The sequence below is a fragment of the Stegostoma tigrinum genome, chromosome 7 (assembly GCF_030684315.1).
Source record: "Stegostoma tigrinum isolate sSteTig4 chromosome 7, sSteTig4.hap1, whole genome shotgun sequence".
Taxonomy (NCBI): domain Eukaryota; kingdom Metazoa; phylum Chordata; class Chondrichthyes; order Orectolobiformes; family Stegostomatidae; genus Stegostoma; species Stegostoma tigrinum.
The window spans coordinates 17,680,705-17,701,344 of NC_081360.1; the positions used below are offsets into that span (position 1 = coordinate 17,680,705).

The window sequence follows — 20,640 nt, forward strand, 5'->3', positions numbered from 1 at the left end:
CATTAAAATATATCCACTGCTTTGTACTAGTCATGAAAGAATTTTCAGTCCCCAAACAATATTTCTCACTGCAGTTACTTTCTATAAGCTCTGCCAACAGCAGCTTTATGCAGCCTAAGGAAAACTCTCATTCGCAAAGCTGCATCATAGTTTCTTTTGTCATTCAAAGAACATCTGCAGGAACCGAGTCTTCCAGGGAGCATCCAGCAAACAATAAACAAAGTTAGTTATGACTTTACACCTTTCACAAACAAGATAATTGGTGTGACCACTGTTATCTCAAACTGGCCCTTATAATTGCCAAAGAAGAGCTGCAATTACTGTGCTAGACCTTACACAGCAGATTCGGAACAAAGATTTAACTCTTAAAGCAATGAGCTGCATTTGAAACAGGACCAAGCCTGTGGCACATCCAAGCAACATACATTCATTCTAATTCTAAATGTGTTACAAAAAAAAATTGACAAAATGTTTCTACACTTGCATTAGTTGCTAAATAAACTGAGAACTAGTTAGATTTTTGTTTGGTGTGTAAAAAATCTTTTAAAAAAAATGTGCATCTGAATGCCACAAGCCAGTGATACATCCTCAACTGGAAGGTTTCAAAAACAAAGTCATAAATAGCGAGATCTAGAACATCCAAAACCTGATGCAAAATATTCTAAATGCTTAATTTCTCAGTCATAAGCTCAAGACATTTCCACTTATTGTTCATTTGTTTCCACTGTCTCAACAAAACATTTGCTCTTCCAACTGAGAGGTTTACCAATGTTTGGTTCAGCAAACCAATTTAACAGAGAAAAAATAAATATAAATGGTAGTAAAATTAAGTAATTCTGCTTCCTTCTGCAATGGTTTGTTAATATTTTTATCGAGTTTATTTCTGCAAATTAATTCAGAAATAAGCCAAAAGTGTGTTTTTATGACTTTTAGCTTCCATTGATGCTTAGTTGCTAAAGGAGCAGCCAGCCCCTTTCTTGAAAGGTCTGCACATTTTAATCTTAGGAGATAACAAAGTGTGGAGCTGGATGAACACAGCAGGCCAAGCAGCATCTTAGGTGTGCTCCTAAGATGCTGCTTGGCCTGCTGTGTTCATCCAGCTCCACACTTGGTTATCTCAGATTCTCCAGCATCTGCAGTTCCCATTACCTCTGATACAATTAGTTTTCGGAGATGTGACTTGCATCACCCAAAATCATCTGCCTGACAACCAGAGATGTAGTAACAACACCTGCTTGTGATTGAGGCCAGACACTTGATGTGAACGTATATATTTCTCCGACTGCTTCAAAAAGCAGATCAAGCAAACACTCAATGAGACACAACTTGACAGATTGTTTGAATACTTCGGTTCCATCAGAAGAATCAAATTCATTTACTTCCATCAACACAACCTGCAACTTACATGATTCAAAATAGTAGATGCTGCTTCTCTTATTTAATGATGGCAAAGCTATTTTTCCAACTCATTTCTGATGGGCTCAATTTCGTGCCTCACTGCCTGACTGTCTTTGACTTCTTGAGAAAAGCCAACAGCTTCAAGTTTTGATCAAACCAAATACCTGGGAGTGGAACCGCCCCAATAAGGCATTGGCTCTGCTGCATTCAAGTAAGAGTTAATCGAGGCAAAGTATACATTTATTAGAATAATAAAGTGTCAACTGTTCTAATATCTGATTCAACCACCCCACCCCACTGCCATACAACAAATAACATATACCTGTCAGTCCTGTTACCCAGAAATTTAACACCTCAAAAGCCACGTTTAAGTCACTACTTTTTTTTATAGCATAGGTAATTCATAAGTATCCCTAAAGGTGGCAAGTCTAAAATCTCAATAAAACAGACACATACAAATCAACAGTGACCACAGTAAAGATAGCTGTAGATGGATTACAACTGTCCCCAATACCGTTGGTTTAAAGGTTCCTATTCATGATTGCTGTTTGCTATCTCGAGCTGAATATGTGTACATAGACAATGTGATGAGAAAACAATTCGATTATAATACCAAATCACTCTAAGCTCAGCAATGAATAATGTTCACTTGGGAAAATGAACTGAAGAACACCCAGCATCTGCAGCCAGAATGCCAAAGATAAGCTTCTGAGGGAGGGTAACAATTTCAAGAAAAATGATGTGCAGTAACCTTACCATAAACTAAAAAGAACTTTAAAAATGTATAGGGGATAAAACGTTCTCATTCGATCAGAGAAATGTAAATTACATGAATTGGAAATCACTGAGTTTGACAAGATAAACATGTTATTCCGGTCAGTCTGGTTCCACATTTTGTTTAACTAAGTTAGAAGTGTGAATTTCAAATAAAAATGCTCAAGGCAAGAAGTATTGATGCTAACGCATCAATCAATTAAAGTAAGAGAAACAAATTGAACTGCAAGTAGCATTAGCAATATTTGGAAATGCTGTAAGAAGATCGAACGAAAAGAATAACTCTGGCTCGTTATTTTCCCTTCTTCTTGGATTTAGTGACACAAGCTATCATTCTTCTACCTGTCTTGTCATTTACTCTAAATTTGACACAACCGGCTCAACACCCCAAAACAGCTGCTGTTTCTCAATAAGCAGCAGATGGTAGAGAATGCAGATCAAAGATAACCATCAGCACCAAATAATTAATAATATACATATTTATACCTTGCTTCAAATGCCAAGTGGAAAAATAGGATGTTAAGTAGTAAGAAATGCAACATCCAGAAAGAGAATATGATGAAGATACACTCTGACTTAGAGTACAAATACTGGAAGGACAAGACAGAACAGAGCTGCAAGTGTAATCTCACAGAGGACATTGTAATAGGGGCCAAGAAAAATGAACACGGCAAGGACAACCACACTAAGTGTCACCTCATCTGCCCTGCCCAGCCTCCCATGAAGAACTGAGATGTGGTTTAACATTCTGCAAGAACTAAAAGAGCTCCATCATATCTTTGAGGCAGAAGAGAAAAACAAATATACACATACACAGCATATACATGAAATAGTTGAAACAAACATCAAAAACCATCACCATAATCCAAAAGTAAAACTGTGTGTGTGTGTGTGTGTGTGTGTGTGTGTGTGTGTGTGTGTGTGTGTGAGAGAGAGACTGAGTGAGAGAGAGAGTACATCAATCATCTCTTTTTGATCAGCGAGCTTAGCAGGTTATTTTTCCACTTTTTTTTAAAACCCCAAGGCAATGTAACTTGATGTGCAGTGCTATCAGAAAAAGGAACATGAACTGGATGAGACTGGATGTATGTCATGACAATGGTGGCAGGAGTGTCAGAAGAAATGAAGGAGGAGGAGGAGGAAGAAAAAAGCCTTCGGGAGGAAAAGAGACATATTTCTGAAAAGCCTGGAGCATCAGATGCTGGCGGGTGACCTAAAATCATGACGAGCATGGATAGGGTAAGTAGACAAGGTCTCTTCCCCGGAATGGGGGAATCCAAAAATAGAGGGCATAGGTTTAAGGTGAGAGGAGCAAGATATAAAAGAAATCTAAGGGGCAACTTTTTTCACGCAGAGTAGTGCACTTACAGAATCAGCTGACAGTGGAAGTGGTGGAGGCTGGTATGATTACAACATTTAAAAGGCATCTGGATGGGTATGTGAATTGGAAGAGTTTAGAGGGATATGGGCCAAATGCTGGCAAACAGGACTAGATTTCTATAGGGAATCTGGTCGGCATGAACGAGTTGGACCGAAGGGTATGTTTCCCTGCTACAAATCTCTATGACTTTCTGACCGAGTGGAAGACCAAGCAGAAATAAAACAAGAGCGGCTCGGAAAAGAGTACTGAGGCAGGTCCTGGTTTGGGAATAGACCGCTGGACGTGATCCTACAACCATTAAACTAACTGTACTGCTTCAGTAAAAAAAAAGGGGGGCGAAGAAGGGAAATAAACAAAGAGAGAGGCAGATCCAAGTACGACGCAAGTCAAATCAGGAAACAAATCCAAAACGTACTTGCACAATCTAGTTCGGAAAATGAATTGGGTCTCGAGAGCTAGGGGAAGACATCTGGACCTGCCTGGCGTCACTGCACCAAGTGTTAAATGGAGTTCCCCTCCTGACCACTGAGTTTCTCACACTGATCTCCAGTAACAACAAGTGCGGCGGGGATGAGCACCAACTCCATCAATCAGACTCATGGTCCTGTATTTGTAGGAAAGCGAGGAGACGCTCCCTCATCAGGCTAGCGATGCAATCGGGATACTGCCATTAAGGGCAAACATCAAAAAAGCAATTCAAACTTCCCCGTTCCTCCTGCAAATCCATCATGTTATTAACCTGTAAATCACGATTACGGGAAGAAAGGGCACTAGAGGATAGAGTTTTTTGTCGTCATCTCCGCAATACTCTTATGCACATGGATCGGTGCACCCAGTGGCACATTTTGCATTGCATCCTTTGTTGCTTTTTACGTCGTAAGCGAATTTTTATTATCATCATCATCATGTTTGACGAGGAGCTGCGGGCGCCGCGCAACATCAGGAGCCGGTAACGGCTGCCGCCCCGGCGTTCCATCCGCCACTTGCTCGGTCACAGATCACCGACTTGTCCCAACCCCACTTTTTGACACACAAGTGGCCTCAGTTCGTTCATTGGTGCCTGTCAACCCCACACCCCGAAGGAAAAGACAGCGGGGGGGGAGGGGGAGGTTTTCTACCCCCAAGACTCAGCCTCAGCTCACCTCGTCCATCAGACTCCGCATCTCCGCTCCGCTTTCGCACCGCGCGCTGCTCCGCCATCTTACCGCCGCCACTCAGAGCCCCGCCCGCAAATTGAGCCGCCTTGCCATTGGTCGGACGGCGGACACCGGGCCCGCCCCTCATTGGGTGGCTGATCGGACCTGTCCATTGGACAGAAATCCTCCTTTAGCTCTCCATTGGACAGAGAGCCGAAACTGGTCTGCACTCCCATTGGACCATCCCTTCCTTAGTCTTGATTGGACAGCGTCTTCGGTCCCTGCTCAGTGATTGGACATGTCTGTGCCTATTGACATAAACAGACCATGAACCGGAGCCGACTGACCAAAGCAAGGTACCACCCCACCCCGGAATTCAAACCATCTCACTTCTGAATAGAATGAGAAAACAAACTGCATTTGGTTCACACAGTGAAAGGAAAATATTCCTTTTTATCTAGCAAAGGGTATAAATGCATGTGCAGAACATCCAGCTGTTGTATTGGTCATGTAGTTCATTCAACCATTCACTGCAATACGTGCCAATGCTCAATGGAATATAAATATGCCAAGGTGGCCGGCGGCTGTCAGACGCTATCACATCATAGAATTGGTGAATTGCTACAGCACAGGCAGCGATGACTCAGACCCCTGTGTCTGCAGCAGCTCTTCGACTAAGCATTTCACCTATTGCTATTCTCCAGCATTTTGCCCCAAATGCTACACGACAGAGTTGAAAACGAAATCCTTTTTGAATTCTACTGTTGAACCTGGCTCCACGACGTTCCTAGTCAGTGTATTCTAGATCTCTCGCTCATTTTTTTTACCTCTGTCATTTCTTTTTCTTTTGGCCAACTGTTTAGATCTGTTGGAGGCGTTCTCTATTGAGCAAGCATCAGGAACAAGAGACGACAGAGTGCTCCTCAGCCTTCTTTTCTGCAGGGAAAACTGTCTTAACTCCTCTCTTTATCCACATAACTCAAATTCCTCAGCCCATTCACATAACTCTACTCCGTCTGGATACGCAAGAAACATGATCCAATATGATTTAGGATCAGAAGTAGGACATACACATATCGAGATAATGGGAACTGCAGATGCTGGAGAATCCAAGATAATAAAGTGTGAAGCTGGATGAACACAGCAGGCCAAGCAGCATCTCAGGAGCACAAAAGCTGACGTTTCAGGCCTAGACCCTTCATGAGAGAGGGGGATGGGGAGAGGGTTCTGGAATAAGTAGGGACAGAGGGGGAGGCAGACCGAAGATGGAGAGAAAAGGTGATGGGTTGGGGAGGAGAGGATAGGTGGGGAGGTAGGGAGGGGATAGGTCAGTCCAGGGAAGACGGACAGGTCAAGGAGGTGGGATGAGGTTAGGAGGTTAGTTCCATCCCCTATTCCCAATTCCTCTGCCTCCGCCACATCTGCTCCCAGGATGAGGCATTCCACTCCCGCACATCCCACATGTCCCAGTTCTTCAAGGACTGCAACCTTCACCCCACAGTGGTCGAGAACGCCCTTGATCACGTCTCCCACATTTCCCGCAACACATCCCTCACACCCCGCCCCCGCCACAACCGCCCCAAGAGGATCCCCCTCGTTCTCACACACCACCCCACCAACCTCCGGATTCAATGCATCATCCTCCGACACTTCCGCCATCTACAATCCGACCCCACCACCCAAGACATTTTTCCATCCCCACCCTTGTCTGCCTTCTGGAGAGACCACTCTCTCCGGGAGTCCCTTGTTCGCTCCACACTCCACACTCCACTCCAACCCCACCACACCCGGCACCTTCCCCTGCAACCGCAGGAAGTGCTACACTTGCCCCCACACCTCCTCCCTCACCACCATCCTGAGCCCCCAAGATCACTTTCCACATTAAGCAAAGGTTCACCTGCACCCCTGCCAATGTGGTATACTGTATCCATTGTACCCGGTGTGGCTTCCTCTACATTGGGGAAACCAAGCAGAGGCTGGGGGACCGCTTTGCAGAACACCTCCGCCCGGTTCATAATAAACAACTGCACCTCCCAGTCGCGAACCGTTTTAACTCCCCCTCCCATTCTTTCAACAACATGTCTGTCATGGGCCTCCTGCAGTGCCACAATGATGCCACCTGAACGTTGCAGGAACAGCAACTCATATTCCGCTTGGGAACCCTGCAGCCCAATAGTCTCAACGTGAACAACCAGCTTCAAAATCTCCCCTTCCCCCACCACATCACACAACCAGCCCAGCTCATCCCCTTCCCCCAGTGCATCCCAAAACCAGCCCAGCCTGTCTCTGCCTCCCTAACCAATTCTTCCTCTCACGCATCCCTTCCTCCCACCTCAAGCTGCACCTCCATTTCCTCCCTACTAACCTCATCCCGCCTCCTTGACGGATTCCATACAAGGTATCAAAGGAGAACTGGATATGTGCTTGGAAGTGATGCATGGAAACAGCTAGGAAATGGGACTAGCCAGGTAGCCCTTTCAGAATCCAGTATAGGTACAATTGATAGAATGGCCTCTTTCTGTTACTGTAAAACTATGATTCTTTAAAAGAACTTTCCACTTGGTGGCCTAGACTTTTGAGAATTTTGTTTACCTTGGCAATATTATCTTTCCACCCACAGTCTCAAACCATACATCTCATGTCTGTCTTAATTGTAACTGTGTGCATACGTTTCAAGTTTTGAAGGATGCAGTTGAGGTCAAATAAATTAGAAATCTTTTCTTGGTACTGCTTTTGTTAAAGTCGAAACGTCACAATAAAGAGTTAGTTTGACTATTACTGGCAAAACTTAGGGTAACTGATTTTGACCTGGGTTCAGTGAATCAAGCACATTGGTCATCTGGGATGTTTATAGATTTATACCCTTGCTGACAACTTGTGGCACAATGGGCCACAATTAACGTACACTATCCACAGTTAAGCCTTGACAGTATGTTTCCCAGCTTTCAGTCTCAAAGACCTTCAACACTTTACCTTTCTCAGAAGACTTTCAGCTCCACTTCTTCTATGCTTTAGCTGTTCTCCAACCCAACAGTAGCACACATCAACCAAAATTCCACACATACCATTGTCACCAAACATGGCACACATAAACAGAACCTTACCCCTGTTTACAACAGTCTAGATGGTGTAAACCCATGACTGTTATCAACCAGAAACATGAACAGTGGGTGTATTCACCTATTATCAGCTTCTTGACCTTGCCTCCTTCTTCAGGTTACCTGTACCCCACCATTAGAATCATCAGCTGAGCTTGCACAACTGTATGCCCTTTTACATGGTTTCAACTAATCTCAGTCTCTTCAGAAGTTCTGGTCTCCCATCTCAGTTTCAGTCTCTATTTCCTGAGAGGCCGAAAGGGTCATTTTCATTTCTCAGTTTCTATTTCAGAAAACCTGAGCTTTGAAACCACAGCTTTCACCACATTTTAGAGGTCCATAAGCTAGTAAATATTTAAAAAACTGGAAGTAATTTGAGTGTGAGACAAGGTGACAGGTTCAAATGAATGCTAGCAATTTTAGGACTGATCAATAATGTCTACAAACACATGCTCAATGCTTGGAAAGAACTTCCAAACAGAATGGTAGAGTCGGTAATCTTGGAATCATTGAAGAAAGAAATTAATGCAGCAGTTTGAAAGGTTATGACTGAGTTGAATTAATATGTTCAGGTGAATCAAGGGCCTTTATTGGATCCACATCAGGGAAACTGGTATAACATTAGAAAACACTGATCTTGACATAGTAGGTTCATCCTCAGCTAAAGCAGAAGGTGACGGGTTGAAGGACTGCACCAGTCACCCAAATAGCTTTTCTAGGTGAACTCCTAAACAGAGTTAAAGGTGTGGGGAGGGGGGGGGGGGGGGGTAGAGAACATCTTCGGAGGTGTCTTGGAAGAGCGACAAAACTGAATCCCCGTCTGTCTTCTGAGGTAAAACTTCCCAAGGCACTATCTGAATGCAAGCAAGGCATTTTTCAGGTATCACGGTAAAGATGTTTTCCTCAACCAAATCCAATGGATTGTCTGTCCATTATTATTTCTCTATGTGGGGCATTCTGAGTGCAAACTGGCAGCCACATTTCTTAAATTACAATATTAGCTGACGGAAAACACTTTGCAATATCCTGAGGTGAGGAAAGGCACATTTAAAGGCAACTTCCTTTCTGTGAGTCAGTGGCACAACACGATTAGTATTCCCATCTTACTTTATTGTGCCTGCTCACACCCATGGATGAAAACATACTTTATAAATTAATTCACAGTTTCATTAATATTCTAATACAAGTTAAAAATGGAAATTTATAACGTTATGCTGGTCATTTAGACGAGGCTGAGATGGTTAAAGCAATATTGTTAGGACAAGAGGATTAGAATACCCACACAAGGTGTGCGTAGTAGAACATTTGTCTTGTACGCCACAGCGAGACCAAGTAGAACAGTGTTTTCCTATTCTTTCATGAGAAGTGAGCCAGCAATTTAATTGCCCACCTTGAACCGAGTGATTTGCTAGGCTATGTCAGAGGGCAGCTGAGTCAACCGCAGTGCTGTGGGTCTGGAGTCATATGTAGGCCTGATAACAAAAGGAAAACTTCCCTCTTTCACCAAAGGACGTAAGTGAACTCAATTTTTATTTTAAATTAACAATGTATATCACAGTCAACATTCATGAGACTAGCTTTCAATTTCATACGCATGAATAGAATTCAAATTGCTGCCGTGGTGGGATTTGAACCTATGCATCCAAGCAACATGCTCAGAGCTCTACGTGCCCAGCGGCATGACTGGTACACCACAGTCTCCCAGTGGGGAAGCAACAGATTGAAAGGTACAGAACAGCCTCAACAAATACATACTCAGTGACATTGACACCTCAATAAAAATCATTGGACATCATTTCTGACATACTGACCACCAGCTACTGCAAAGGCTGAGACTTGGATTGAGGCAGATTGTGGATCCAATTGCTGATAATAGCATACATCATGTCCTTTTTCCAAAGCTGAGAAAAATGTGAACTGAGAAAAATGTGGATCATCCTTTGTTGACCACACAAAATGAATCATAACATGTAGAACACAAAGCATTGACGCATTCATTGCTATTAAATCAGTTCAAACCAATGCAGAGACAAGAGCAAAGCATCTCAGCAATCTGAGCAAGTCCGTCAGGACAGAAAAATGACTTCTTTCAACCAGCATTCTTTGCTTTGCTCATTGGCTATGAACATAAACAAGAAGAATCTTAACCCTTCGAAGTGATTGGTTACAACATCAGCAGATTGTACTGGGAAGCAAACATGCAAGTCTGTACAATAGGCTTCACAAGTCTTGTTTTATCTGAGTCAGCAGTTATGTACTGCTGTATGTTTAACAGTAATCCAAACCTAACTGCGAATTTACATCTCAAATACTCTGCCACAGAGAATAGGAAAGAAAAACAATATTCCCATTTCTTGTCCTGTCACATTAGGAGGACTAACCCATCCTATCATATGATAGGATATAATTGAGAGAAGCATGTGGGGATTTCTTCCACACAAACAAATTTTGTGATTCTAGCAGTTATAATTGATGTAACACAACAAAGTGACACAAAAATTTAGACCCACAGTAAGTCAAGCAAAAGCCAAAGATTTCCAATTTTAATTGCTATGAAATGTCCTATTCAGAGATCCAGTTAAGACTTCTCTGAGACAATATCAGTCACAATCCTGTTCATCATCTCACACAGGAATGCATTATGACAAAGAGAGACCATTAGGCTTTACAAATGACACTTGGCTGTCAGTTGAATTAATAACGTAACTACTTTGATTTCTGATATTACAAAGAGATTTAACAAAGTTGTTAAAAAGGACTTTCACTGGGAAGATAGAAAATAATGGTTCAAATTGACAGGAGGACTGATATCCAGAGGGGACAGATTTAAGGTAATTGGCTAAAGAACCAGAAGATAATGATGTTTTCATCAAAACCTGCAAATTGTTACGGTCTGGAATGCACTATCCAAGAGAGATGGAGATAGATTCAATAATAACTTTAAAAAAGGAATTAGACATATATTTAAAAGCTAAAAAAAAACTGTCAGCTCAAAGATAATGGAAACACTTTCAAAAAGCAGGCACTAACACATTAGACAAAAAGGCTACCTTGTCTGCTAGGAAACTTTGAATGGATTAATTTTTCTTTACTTGACTTTTGATGTCAATTATCCTTCCACTTTCTTTCATTCTCTCACCAACCACAGTTACTTCTATCCAAACAATCCGACTACTCAAAAGCTAGGTATCCTAAGCTGGCTGTCAGAATTTTTTGTAATAATCCACAAGGCACCAAATATCTTCCAACATTCAATGAACTAATTTCAAATTTTCTTTCGGCAGGCACCGATAAATCAAAGCACCTCTACCAAGTCTGCTAGTTAATATTAGCATGCTACAGAACTACATCACTGAGCAGCCCTAAGGCTATTTGCCATTTCTATTCAGGCCACTTTTGTACTCAACACCATCATAGATAAGGACTTCAAAGTGGTCAGTTTACTCCAGGACACGCTCGTTACATTGTGACCACTTATCTTCATCTATCCGACACTTATCAAAACTCTTTCAGTCACAGAGTCAAAATCACAGCATCATACAGTACAGAAACAGACCCTTCGATCCAAAAACAGTCCATGCCAACCACAATCCCAAATTAAACTAGTCCCACCTGGTCCATAAACCTCCAAACATTTCTTATTCATGCACTTATCCAAACGTCTTTTAAATGTTGTAACTGTACCCACATCCACACACATCCGCTGGAAGTTCATTCCATGTATGAACCATCTTCTGTGCAAAAAGGTTTTTCTTCATGTTCTTTTTAAATCTCTCTCTTCTCACCTTAAAAACATGCCCTTTTGTCTTGAAATCCCTAACCTTAAGCAGATTATCTTACGCATGCATTACTTCAGTTTATGCCAAATGTGAGTACAGTGATCTTACTTTGATATGTTTTGAACAACATCCAGACACAAAGCTCAAGGCCAGTAGCAGAGTGACAATGACAGTAACTGTGACTGGATATGCAGCCTCCTGAAAGGGAGCCATTCTTGCCTTTTGATACCTCCTACACATCAGTGTCATAGACTTAGGAGGAGATGGAGTACTTGGCATCATGGTGCAATGATCACAATCTCCCCCTCAATGTCGGCAGAACAAAAGAACTGATCATTGACTTCAGGAAGAAAGGAGGAGGACATGCCCCTATCTACATCAAGGGAGTGAGGTGGAGAGGGCTGAAAATGTCAGGTTCCTAGGAGTGACAATACCTAACCACCTGTTGTACACCACCCACATGGGTGCGATGGTTAAGGCGGCACAACAACACTTCTTCCTCAGGAGGCTTACAAAATTCCCTCACAAACTTTCATCAATGCACCATTGAAAGTATTCCGTCTGTATACATCACGCCTTGGTACTGCAACTGCTCTTCCCAGATTGTAAGAAACTGCACAAGGTGGTGTGCACAGCTCAGACCGTCACGGAAGCCAGCCTCCCATACATCTATATTTCTTGATGACACAGAAAGGCTGCCAACATCAAAGACCCTCCCACCTAAATAAAGCTCTTTACCAAGCTCTTCTGTCAGGCAGAAGATACAGAAGCTTGAACACGCACCAACAGGCTCAAGTGCAGTTTCGTCCCTGCCGTTATCAGACTGCTGAACAGACACCTCTAATTTTAAATCTAATATTGCCTATGTTTTTGTGTACCTCCTGTGCACTGTAACTTGTATGCCTCAGTCTAAGCACTCTATGATCGATTTGTCCTTGTTTGCTATGATCTGCCAATTCTGCTCACAAAACAAAGCTTTTCACTGTACTTAGGTACATGCCTCCACAATAAATCAAATCGGATCAAGCTACCCATCCATGATAGTGTATGAATTTTATCCTTTCTCAGAGACAGTGATGATACTGTATATTCAAGCACAGTTAATTTCTATTTTTTAAGTTTTTTGGAACATGCCAGTTTTACCCCACACAATGACAATAACATGACATCAGACATCAGTGAATCTGTGAAATTCTTTACTGCAGAGAGCTATCGAGGCTGGGTCATGAACAACATTGGGGTCGAGGGGAGAAAGCAACATACTAAGGTTGAGGATGATCAGATCAGTCTCGATCTCAATGAATGGCAGTGCAGATGTGACGGGCTGAACACTCTGCCTCTGTTCCTATATCTTATGATCAACAGTCATTGAAGTTGATAATGTTTGTTTAAAAAAATAGCTGCACATTATTCAACAATTTCACAACGTATATGGCATCTATTTCAACGCACTGTGCACATTTCAGGTTGCTGTAGAAGCATCTCATCACATAAAAGCACTTGTGGGTGTACGTGTAGTGCGGCGTTACATCTGTAGCAGTTAAAAGCAAAATTTTGACGATTGCTCCAATTTGTGATGTTGTTTTACCCCCATTCCATTCTCTGTGAAGTTTCAAGATGAAATACAGAAAAATCACACAATTCTCACAAATCCAATAATAAACAACAGATTTGCCACTGATTTTCAGAAATAGCTCTGTCATGTAAGGATCACTGAAGTGCAGGAATTGGTCCAAGTAAGAATTATGGCAGCCTAATTGTGCGTTATCTTACAAACAACAGTGCAATCACAATCAAAATAATCCATGTTGGTTGAGGGATGAACTCCTCAGCACTTTTTGCAAATATTGAGAGGGTGAGCAGGAATCCAGTTTAAAGTCTCATTTGAAAGAAAACACCACTGAGATTATGTACTTAAGTCTGTGCAGGGGATACAGACCCACAGATTTCAGAGACAGAGGCAATAATGTAATCATTGAACAAAGTGTCACACCAAAGCCACCAGCACTGTCTCGAGTATCCTGAAATTTAGTGTTCAGCAGATATACCATCAATGGAATGAATGGTTTGTACATACAGATGCTGCTAACCACGTTCAGTTTGTGTGGTCACCATTCGGCTGCTTTTTTGCAGAAAGGTGCATAAACAGCTTTTGGAACTTAAAGATCTACTCACACATTATGAAAATAGAATAAATTGCAGAGAAAATCTCATTGTATCTGCGGAAATCAATAGCAATATCCAGTTTCACTGATTTGACACCGTGCTTTTCAGACCAGCACTTGAAAATCAAAAACCGGCCCTATTTTAAATGACGCTCACAGTAATTACTTCAGATGATGTGAATTTAGTCAACACAGCAAAAGAGATGACAAATTGTGAGGCACCATGACCGTAACGTTGATTGGACATGCAGCTTTCTGAAAGCTAACTGTCTTGGTCTTTTGGTTCCTTCCACACCATAAGAGTTTAAGGTTTTAATTAACTCTCAGGCCTTTTGAGATTTTCTTCTGTGTATTTAAGTTCCTCCACTGAGGGCATTTTCCTCCTATGCTAACTAACATTACTAAATACACAGCAATAGAGTTAGTGAAAGTGAACTAATTTCATCATATAATGCATATGTACCTTCATATTCTCAGTCATGGTTCAGAGACAGTGGCTGTGTCATGCAATGGGAAGGTTCATGCCTCACTTCCGGAATTTGAGCACAAGATCTAAGCTGTTACTTGCAGTGCAGTCCAAGGGAATGCTATAATGCCAGAAAAGGTGTCCACTTGGTGTCTTGGCCACTATCACTCTCAATCAACATCACCTAAAAAATAAATAAGCCAGTTACTGACATATTGTTGTTTGTGGCACTAATGTAACTGGGTGTGCTTCTCACATTTCATCAGTACTTCATTGGCCCTAAAGCAATTCAGACTCCAAGGTTGTGAAATTATATTCATTGATAGACGATGCACAACCCTCTGGGATTAGAGAATTTCGAAGACACTCAGCTCCTGGTTGCAAGTCATCTCAGCCCCAAGTGACTGGCCTCTCGTCCTGAGGCCTCCATGATCTCGACTTTCCAGCCAAGGGAAACACTTGCTCAGTGACTGAACTGTCAAGATCCTTCAGCAGCTTTTATGTTTGAATCATCTCTAAATCTTCTGAAACCCAGAGAATTTTTGCCCAATTTACTCAACCTATCTTCATTAGGGATGCTTCTCACTCGAGAGATCACATTAGCATTAGGAAATCTTAACTATTCTGCTTCCAATGCAGGAAAATCTTTTATTAAATATTAAGGCCATGCAGTACTTCAGATGTGGTCTCACCAACTGTTGCAAGACTTGTTTGTTCTTATAATTCAATTCCTCCTTGCAATGTAAAGCCAGTGCGCCATTTGCCTTCCTAATTGCTTGTTGTACCAGCCTGCCAACTTTCTGTTTGCAGTCCGAGTTCCCCGATAGCCCAAAAAATGTTGTCCCAACAAGTCATCATCCAACACCACCCAGCTCAGTTCAGCTGCTAATGAAACTCTCAAAGTTTTTGTTACCTGTAGACTCCATTATATCAGCACATTCAAGGGTCGTGTCCAACATTTTAGCCTCCATAAACTCCAAAACTGTATTGCCTGGGCCTTAACTTGCAACACATTCCACTCCCTAATCACCCCATACTCACTGAACTGCACTGATTCCTTGTTTCGCAACATCTTCATTTTAAAGTTCCAACTCATGTTTCAAAAGCCTCCACGGCTTGCACCACAATGCAATCTTCTCCGAACTATCGATGCTCCACTAATTCCAGCATCTTGCATTACCAATTACAACGACTCCGCTGCAGCACAGAGGTTAGCGCCACTGCCTCACAATGCCAGGGACTTGGGGGTTTGATTCTATCCTCAGGCGACTGTCTTTGCAGAGTTTGCACATTCTCCCCGTGTGTGGGGAAATTCCTCCCATAGTCCAGAAATGTGCAGGTTGGGTGGATTGGCCATGCTAAATTGCCCACAGTGTCCAAGGATGCCTAGACTAGATGGATAAGCTGTGGGAAACACAGTGTTATAGGATGGGGAGAGGGGGTGTCTGGGTGGGATTCTCCTCGGAGGTCGGTATAGACTTAATGAACCAAATGGCCTGCTCCCACACTGGAGGGATTCTAGAATTAGTGGATTGAGATGACAGGATCCAAAACTGCAAATATCCTCCCTTTACCTCTCCACTCACCTTTCTCCTTGAAACGTCCAAATTCAAACTAATTGTTAAGACTAAGATTGCGTATTCGGCCTGCTGTCTCATGACGTGGCTTGATGTCATAGTTTAACATACAATAATCCCGTGAAGTGCCTTGGGATGTTTCATTACATTAAAGGTGAAAGACAAGCTTTGTTGCATCAGGATCTCGGAATACGATAACACAGTAAAGTTACCACCGGTCAAGATAGAGTACACTGAGGCTCTTTATTTTTTAAATCTGAGAACTTCGTCTTTGATTCCCCTCTCTACAGAAATACAAGTCAGAGTACCAAGATAAATGTTAAGTTCCTCCCCAGGAATTTTCCTATCAATAACTTGGATGAGAGGATCAAAGACATGGCAACTAAATTTGTAGATGACAAAAAGATGGGAAGAAAAGTATGTTGTGAAGGCGTCATAAGGAGGACACGTATAGGCCAAGTGTCTGGGTAATAATCTGACAGATGGACTGTAATATTAGCAAATGTAAATTTGCTCACTTTGGTAAAGATTTTGTAAAAAGGAGAGTAGTACAAAATGAAGTGCAGAGGAATCAAGGTATTTGAGTGAGTCATAAATTAATATGCAGGTGCAGCAAGTAATTAAGACCAATGAAATGCAGTCCTTTGTTTAGAGACAAATTAAGTATAAAAGGACAACTGTTATGCTTGAGTTAAGTAGGCCTTAATGAGCCCACATCTCAAATATGGTACACGGTTTTGAACTCCTTATTCTCAGAAGAACATGAAGTGTGTTCAAGACAATTCGAAGAGGACTTAATGGTTTGATACCTGGAATAAACGGCTTTTCTTACATAGAAAGGCTAGACAGAAACAGATTTGTTCCACTGGTTTCTAAAAGCGTTTGGAGTGACTTGAAGACAGTCTTTTCCTAGACTCAGGATCAGAAGCCATGCTCCATTCTCTCTTTGCGCTTCAGTGAGTTCAGTCATCTGGTTACATTCCAGAGAACATTTGCAAGGAACAATCTAGAGTACAGATGAGTCAAGTCTGATGTGGTGTGTTTATATTCAGGTTTGGAGCCAATTGTTTATTGAATTATCATTTCACGCACATCAATTATTCACTCAAGAACTGGCTGCGGCTCAGTTAGTATCACGCGTCCCTCTGAGTCACAAGGGTCCAGATTCAAGTTCTACTCCTGGGCCAGAGCGCGAAAAGCAAGGCTGACACTCCAGTATGGCTCTAAGGGAGTCCTGCAATGTCAAAAGTTCCACCTTGCAGATAAGACTCTAAGTTGAAGTTCCATCTTCCCCAACAGGTGAATCTCAAAGACCTGAAGGTACGACTTTGAAGAACTGTAAGGAAACGATCCCTAGTCACCCTGCCCAGTATTCATCCAGCAACTAATATCACACACACAAAAAATTATCTGGTCATTATCACATTACTGTTTGTAGGAATTTAGTGAGCACAAATTACCTGTCACGTTCACTGCATTACAATAGTGAATACATTTCAAAACGACTAAAATATTTTTGAGACATCCACTGGTCATGAAAAGCACGATACAAATGCATGCCTTTGCAGACATGGTTATGGAGGGAGGATGAACAGCCAGAGTCAATAATCCACCTAAGAGCCAACACCAGAGCAAAGAAGGACGAGGCCCATAAAGTTAGCAAAGAAAACAAAAAGTAGGACTTCAAAGGTTGCAATTTCAGCATTATTACCAATACAATGGGCTTGGGAGCCCAGAAACAGGAGGACACAGCAAACAACCATAGGGTAAAAGAGACGGTACAGGAGTGGGTACTTGAAATTTCTGTGGTATTTACACCATTTCTGCTAGAGGTGGGATGTGAACAAAGAGTACAGATTCCACTGTGGCGAACGAGAGAAGTTAAAAGCTGCAGTAAATTAGAGGAGGCACTTTATAAAGTTGCCACTAAGAGTAACACCCTAAAGGTTGGGAGCAGCAAAGGAAGCAGGCAAAGTGATAAAGAAAGGGGAAACGAAATATTAAAGCAAAGCAGAAAAAAAGATGGTAAATTTTCTATAGATACGTAAAAAAATTAGCAAAAGCTAATATGAATTCATTACGACAAATGATATTTACTGCACGTGGTTTTGAATATAGGAGCAGAGATGTCTTGCTGCAATTGTGCAGATGATTAGTAAGACTGCGCCTGCAGTGTTCTGTGCAGTTTTAGACTCCTTACCAAAGGAAGGACGTACTTGGCTTTGAGAGAGTGCAGTGGAGTTCACCAAACTGATTCCTGGGATGGTTAGATTTTCCTTTGAAGAAAGATGGAGGAGGTTGAAATTGTATTTTCCAGAGTTGAGAAAAATGAAAAGTCATTGAACACAAATTTTTATAAGGCCCAACGAAGTGGATGTGAACAAGGGATGATCTGTCTGACTGGAAGTGAGGTGGCATTGAGAAGCAGAGAAACCAATCACAGTGGGTGATAAATCTTTGGAACTCTATGTCACAAAGGGCTAGGTAAGCTCAGGTACTAAGTGTACTCAAGAAAGAGACAAATAGATTTCTGGACATTAAAGGCATCAAAGTTATATAGGGCAAGTAAATGAACACCACTAATTCATTCTTCAAACTATCCAAAATATCATCCCTCTGTAGAAGTACATCATTATTCATGGTCAATACTGTGAAACTCCCTCTTGCATTTTACCTTCCCCTATGTCTAAGTTTCAATACAGTACAATATCAGGTCATGTTAGAACTCATGTCTGTAGGTGGTCCATCATGTCTGTACCACTCTCACATTAACACCGACACATTCCAACACCCTGTTAAACAGCTTTAATTTGTCTTTTCATCTGATTCCTGGCCTTTTCACACACCTTTGTTCAGTTTGTCCCTCCTTGTTTTCTATGAATTCAGCCCCTCTCCTCTCTTGTCGAGTTTCTTTTCACATCCCACTGCTCCTTCACAGCATACATAAACCTTACTGTGAGGACATCAGCCAAACCTTACTCAAGTGCAACCTGTCTGGCACATACATTTGCCTCCTGCCCCAGAAGTGTCCCCAGTGCTACAGGAAGCTGAAGCCCTTCTGCCTGCACCACTACAGTTATAAACTCAGCTGCATTCTCATCCTGTGTCCCCCAAACAGGGCTCCCCCTGTGCTATGATTCTGCTGCTGACAGCAGTCCCTTCTACGTATCGCCACCATCATGGTATTTCAATGCAATGTGCCACGTTCCGAGAGGTTCCTGTCTGTTCTTCTTGATCCGCTTGGCAGTCACTTAGTCCCTCTGAATTCTCTATCTGTAGGTTGACCACTTTCCAACTTGTTATTTGTGAAACTGACAACACAGTTCACACTACTGTAATGCCAGCCGTCTCTCAGGTTTAGATACACTGAGGTCAAGCAGCTGGCAGCACTTACTGCATATTTCCAGACACACAAAGTGTTTCAAGTTATAACAGAGCGCAAGGTATGCAAGCAATAAGCCTCGGCTGTCCTGTTCTTTCATGTAAGCTCACAGTTATTTTTGATTCTTCATTTAACTTTAAGCAATTTATTGTTTTAGTTAAAATTAAAATTAATTAATTTTAATCCATACCAATACCAAGTATCTGCCCTGAGCCTGTTCCAGTGTTCTGTGATCTCTCATTTACGTATCTAACTTTATTAAGCCATTCACGGCTTATATTAATCATATGTTTCATGAACAAAATATATCAACAGAGATTTAAAATTTACAACTGACATAGCATCAATCGTCATCTGCAGAAGAGAGCTCCAAAACTATTTCCTTTTGTCTTTTATTTCACACAGGGTCTGGCACTAATTTTTAGACCCCTCCCTAGTTTCCTAACTCCTCAACCAAAGGAAATTGTTTCTCTCTAACTACCTTGAAAGTTTTGAAAAAAATCACCCCTTAATCTTCTAACTTCCACCAAATGCAGAAAATGCTGAAGAATATCAGGCTTGTCTGGTACAATCCATGGAGAGAATCCAAGCTAATGCTTCAGATCAATGTTCCACAAATACTCGCCTCAGTTTGGATTTCCACTTACATTCTTGTTTTATCCATAACTGTTACAAGAATTCCAGTTTAATTCTGATCAAATACAAAAGGAATTCCATTTCAAAGTTGGGCTCAAAAGTTTCATTTTCTTTACCACTGCATTGTACGTAACAAATCTTGCCAAAAAGCTGTACTTCATTATTCCATTTTAAATTCAGTTCAAATAAATACCACACACATCAACCTGTCTATTCAGGATCTCACAATTGAAGTATACTTGGATCTAAAAGGATTTCTGGAAACAATCAGGAAATTTGGCTCAGCTTTCTTACATAGGGCGCACCTGGTCATCTTTCCTAACCTCAAATTCTAAAATGATGTGTCAACATACACAGTGAATGTCACATAACTGTCGTACATAGAAAACACAATCAGTAATAAGCAAATACTGTCCAGTTACCCCTTTGAGACAAAAAAAACACTTGCACAAAGAAGCCTAATCCCAATCAGCTGTCAAAACTGGGATCAAAGCTTGGTCTCCGTGCCACTTGCCACATTACCATCGAAAACCCAACTGAAAAATAAGGAACAAAATTCTATAAAGTCTATTCTTAAAGAAAGCTTTGGAGCATCCAAGCATGTCATGCGATAGTAACACGTAACATTACTGATGGCTTCTTTTCTCAAAGTTTCATAATCTCTAGACTGCATCCAGAGCATCTGAAGCATTCCAAGCAAAAAATGGAAGTTGAACAAATTGAAAAGATGTTTCTGCATACTGCTGTACAATAAAGTGTATGAAATTAATTGGAACATGTGAAAAAAATTCATCATTTGAAACCACAAGTTAAAGCAAAAGATCTGCTAAAAATGTTACTTGTTTTTA

The 20,640-nt window shown here is 41.6% G+C and overlaps 1 protein-coding gene across 5 annotated transcripts in view; it reads right to left on the reverse strand.

Annotated features, from left to right (window-relative positions):
* LOC125454484 (double-stranded RNA-specific editase 1-like) overlaps positions 1-4,778 on the reverse strand; it is a 295,752-nt gene extending 290,974 nt beyond the window's left edge. For 2 of the 5 annotated variants that reach the window (XM_048535315.2, XM_048535311.2), the window contains exon 1: positions 4,696-4,778. In XM_048535315.2, the coding sequence (XP_048391272.1) occupies positions 4,696-4,753 (58 nt within the window). In that variant the 5' untranslated portion in view covers positions 4,754-4,778. The remainder of the gene's footprint in view (positions 1-4,695) is intronic. The other 3 variants (XM_048535321.2, XM_048535320.2, XM_059647067.1) reach the window with 2 other exon arrangements.
* Between the last annotated feature and the right edge of the window lie 15,862 nt (positions 4,779-20,640).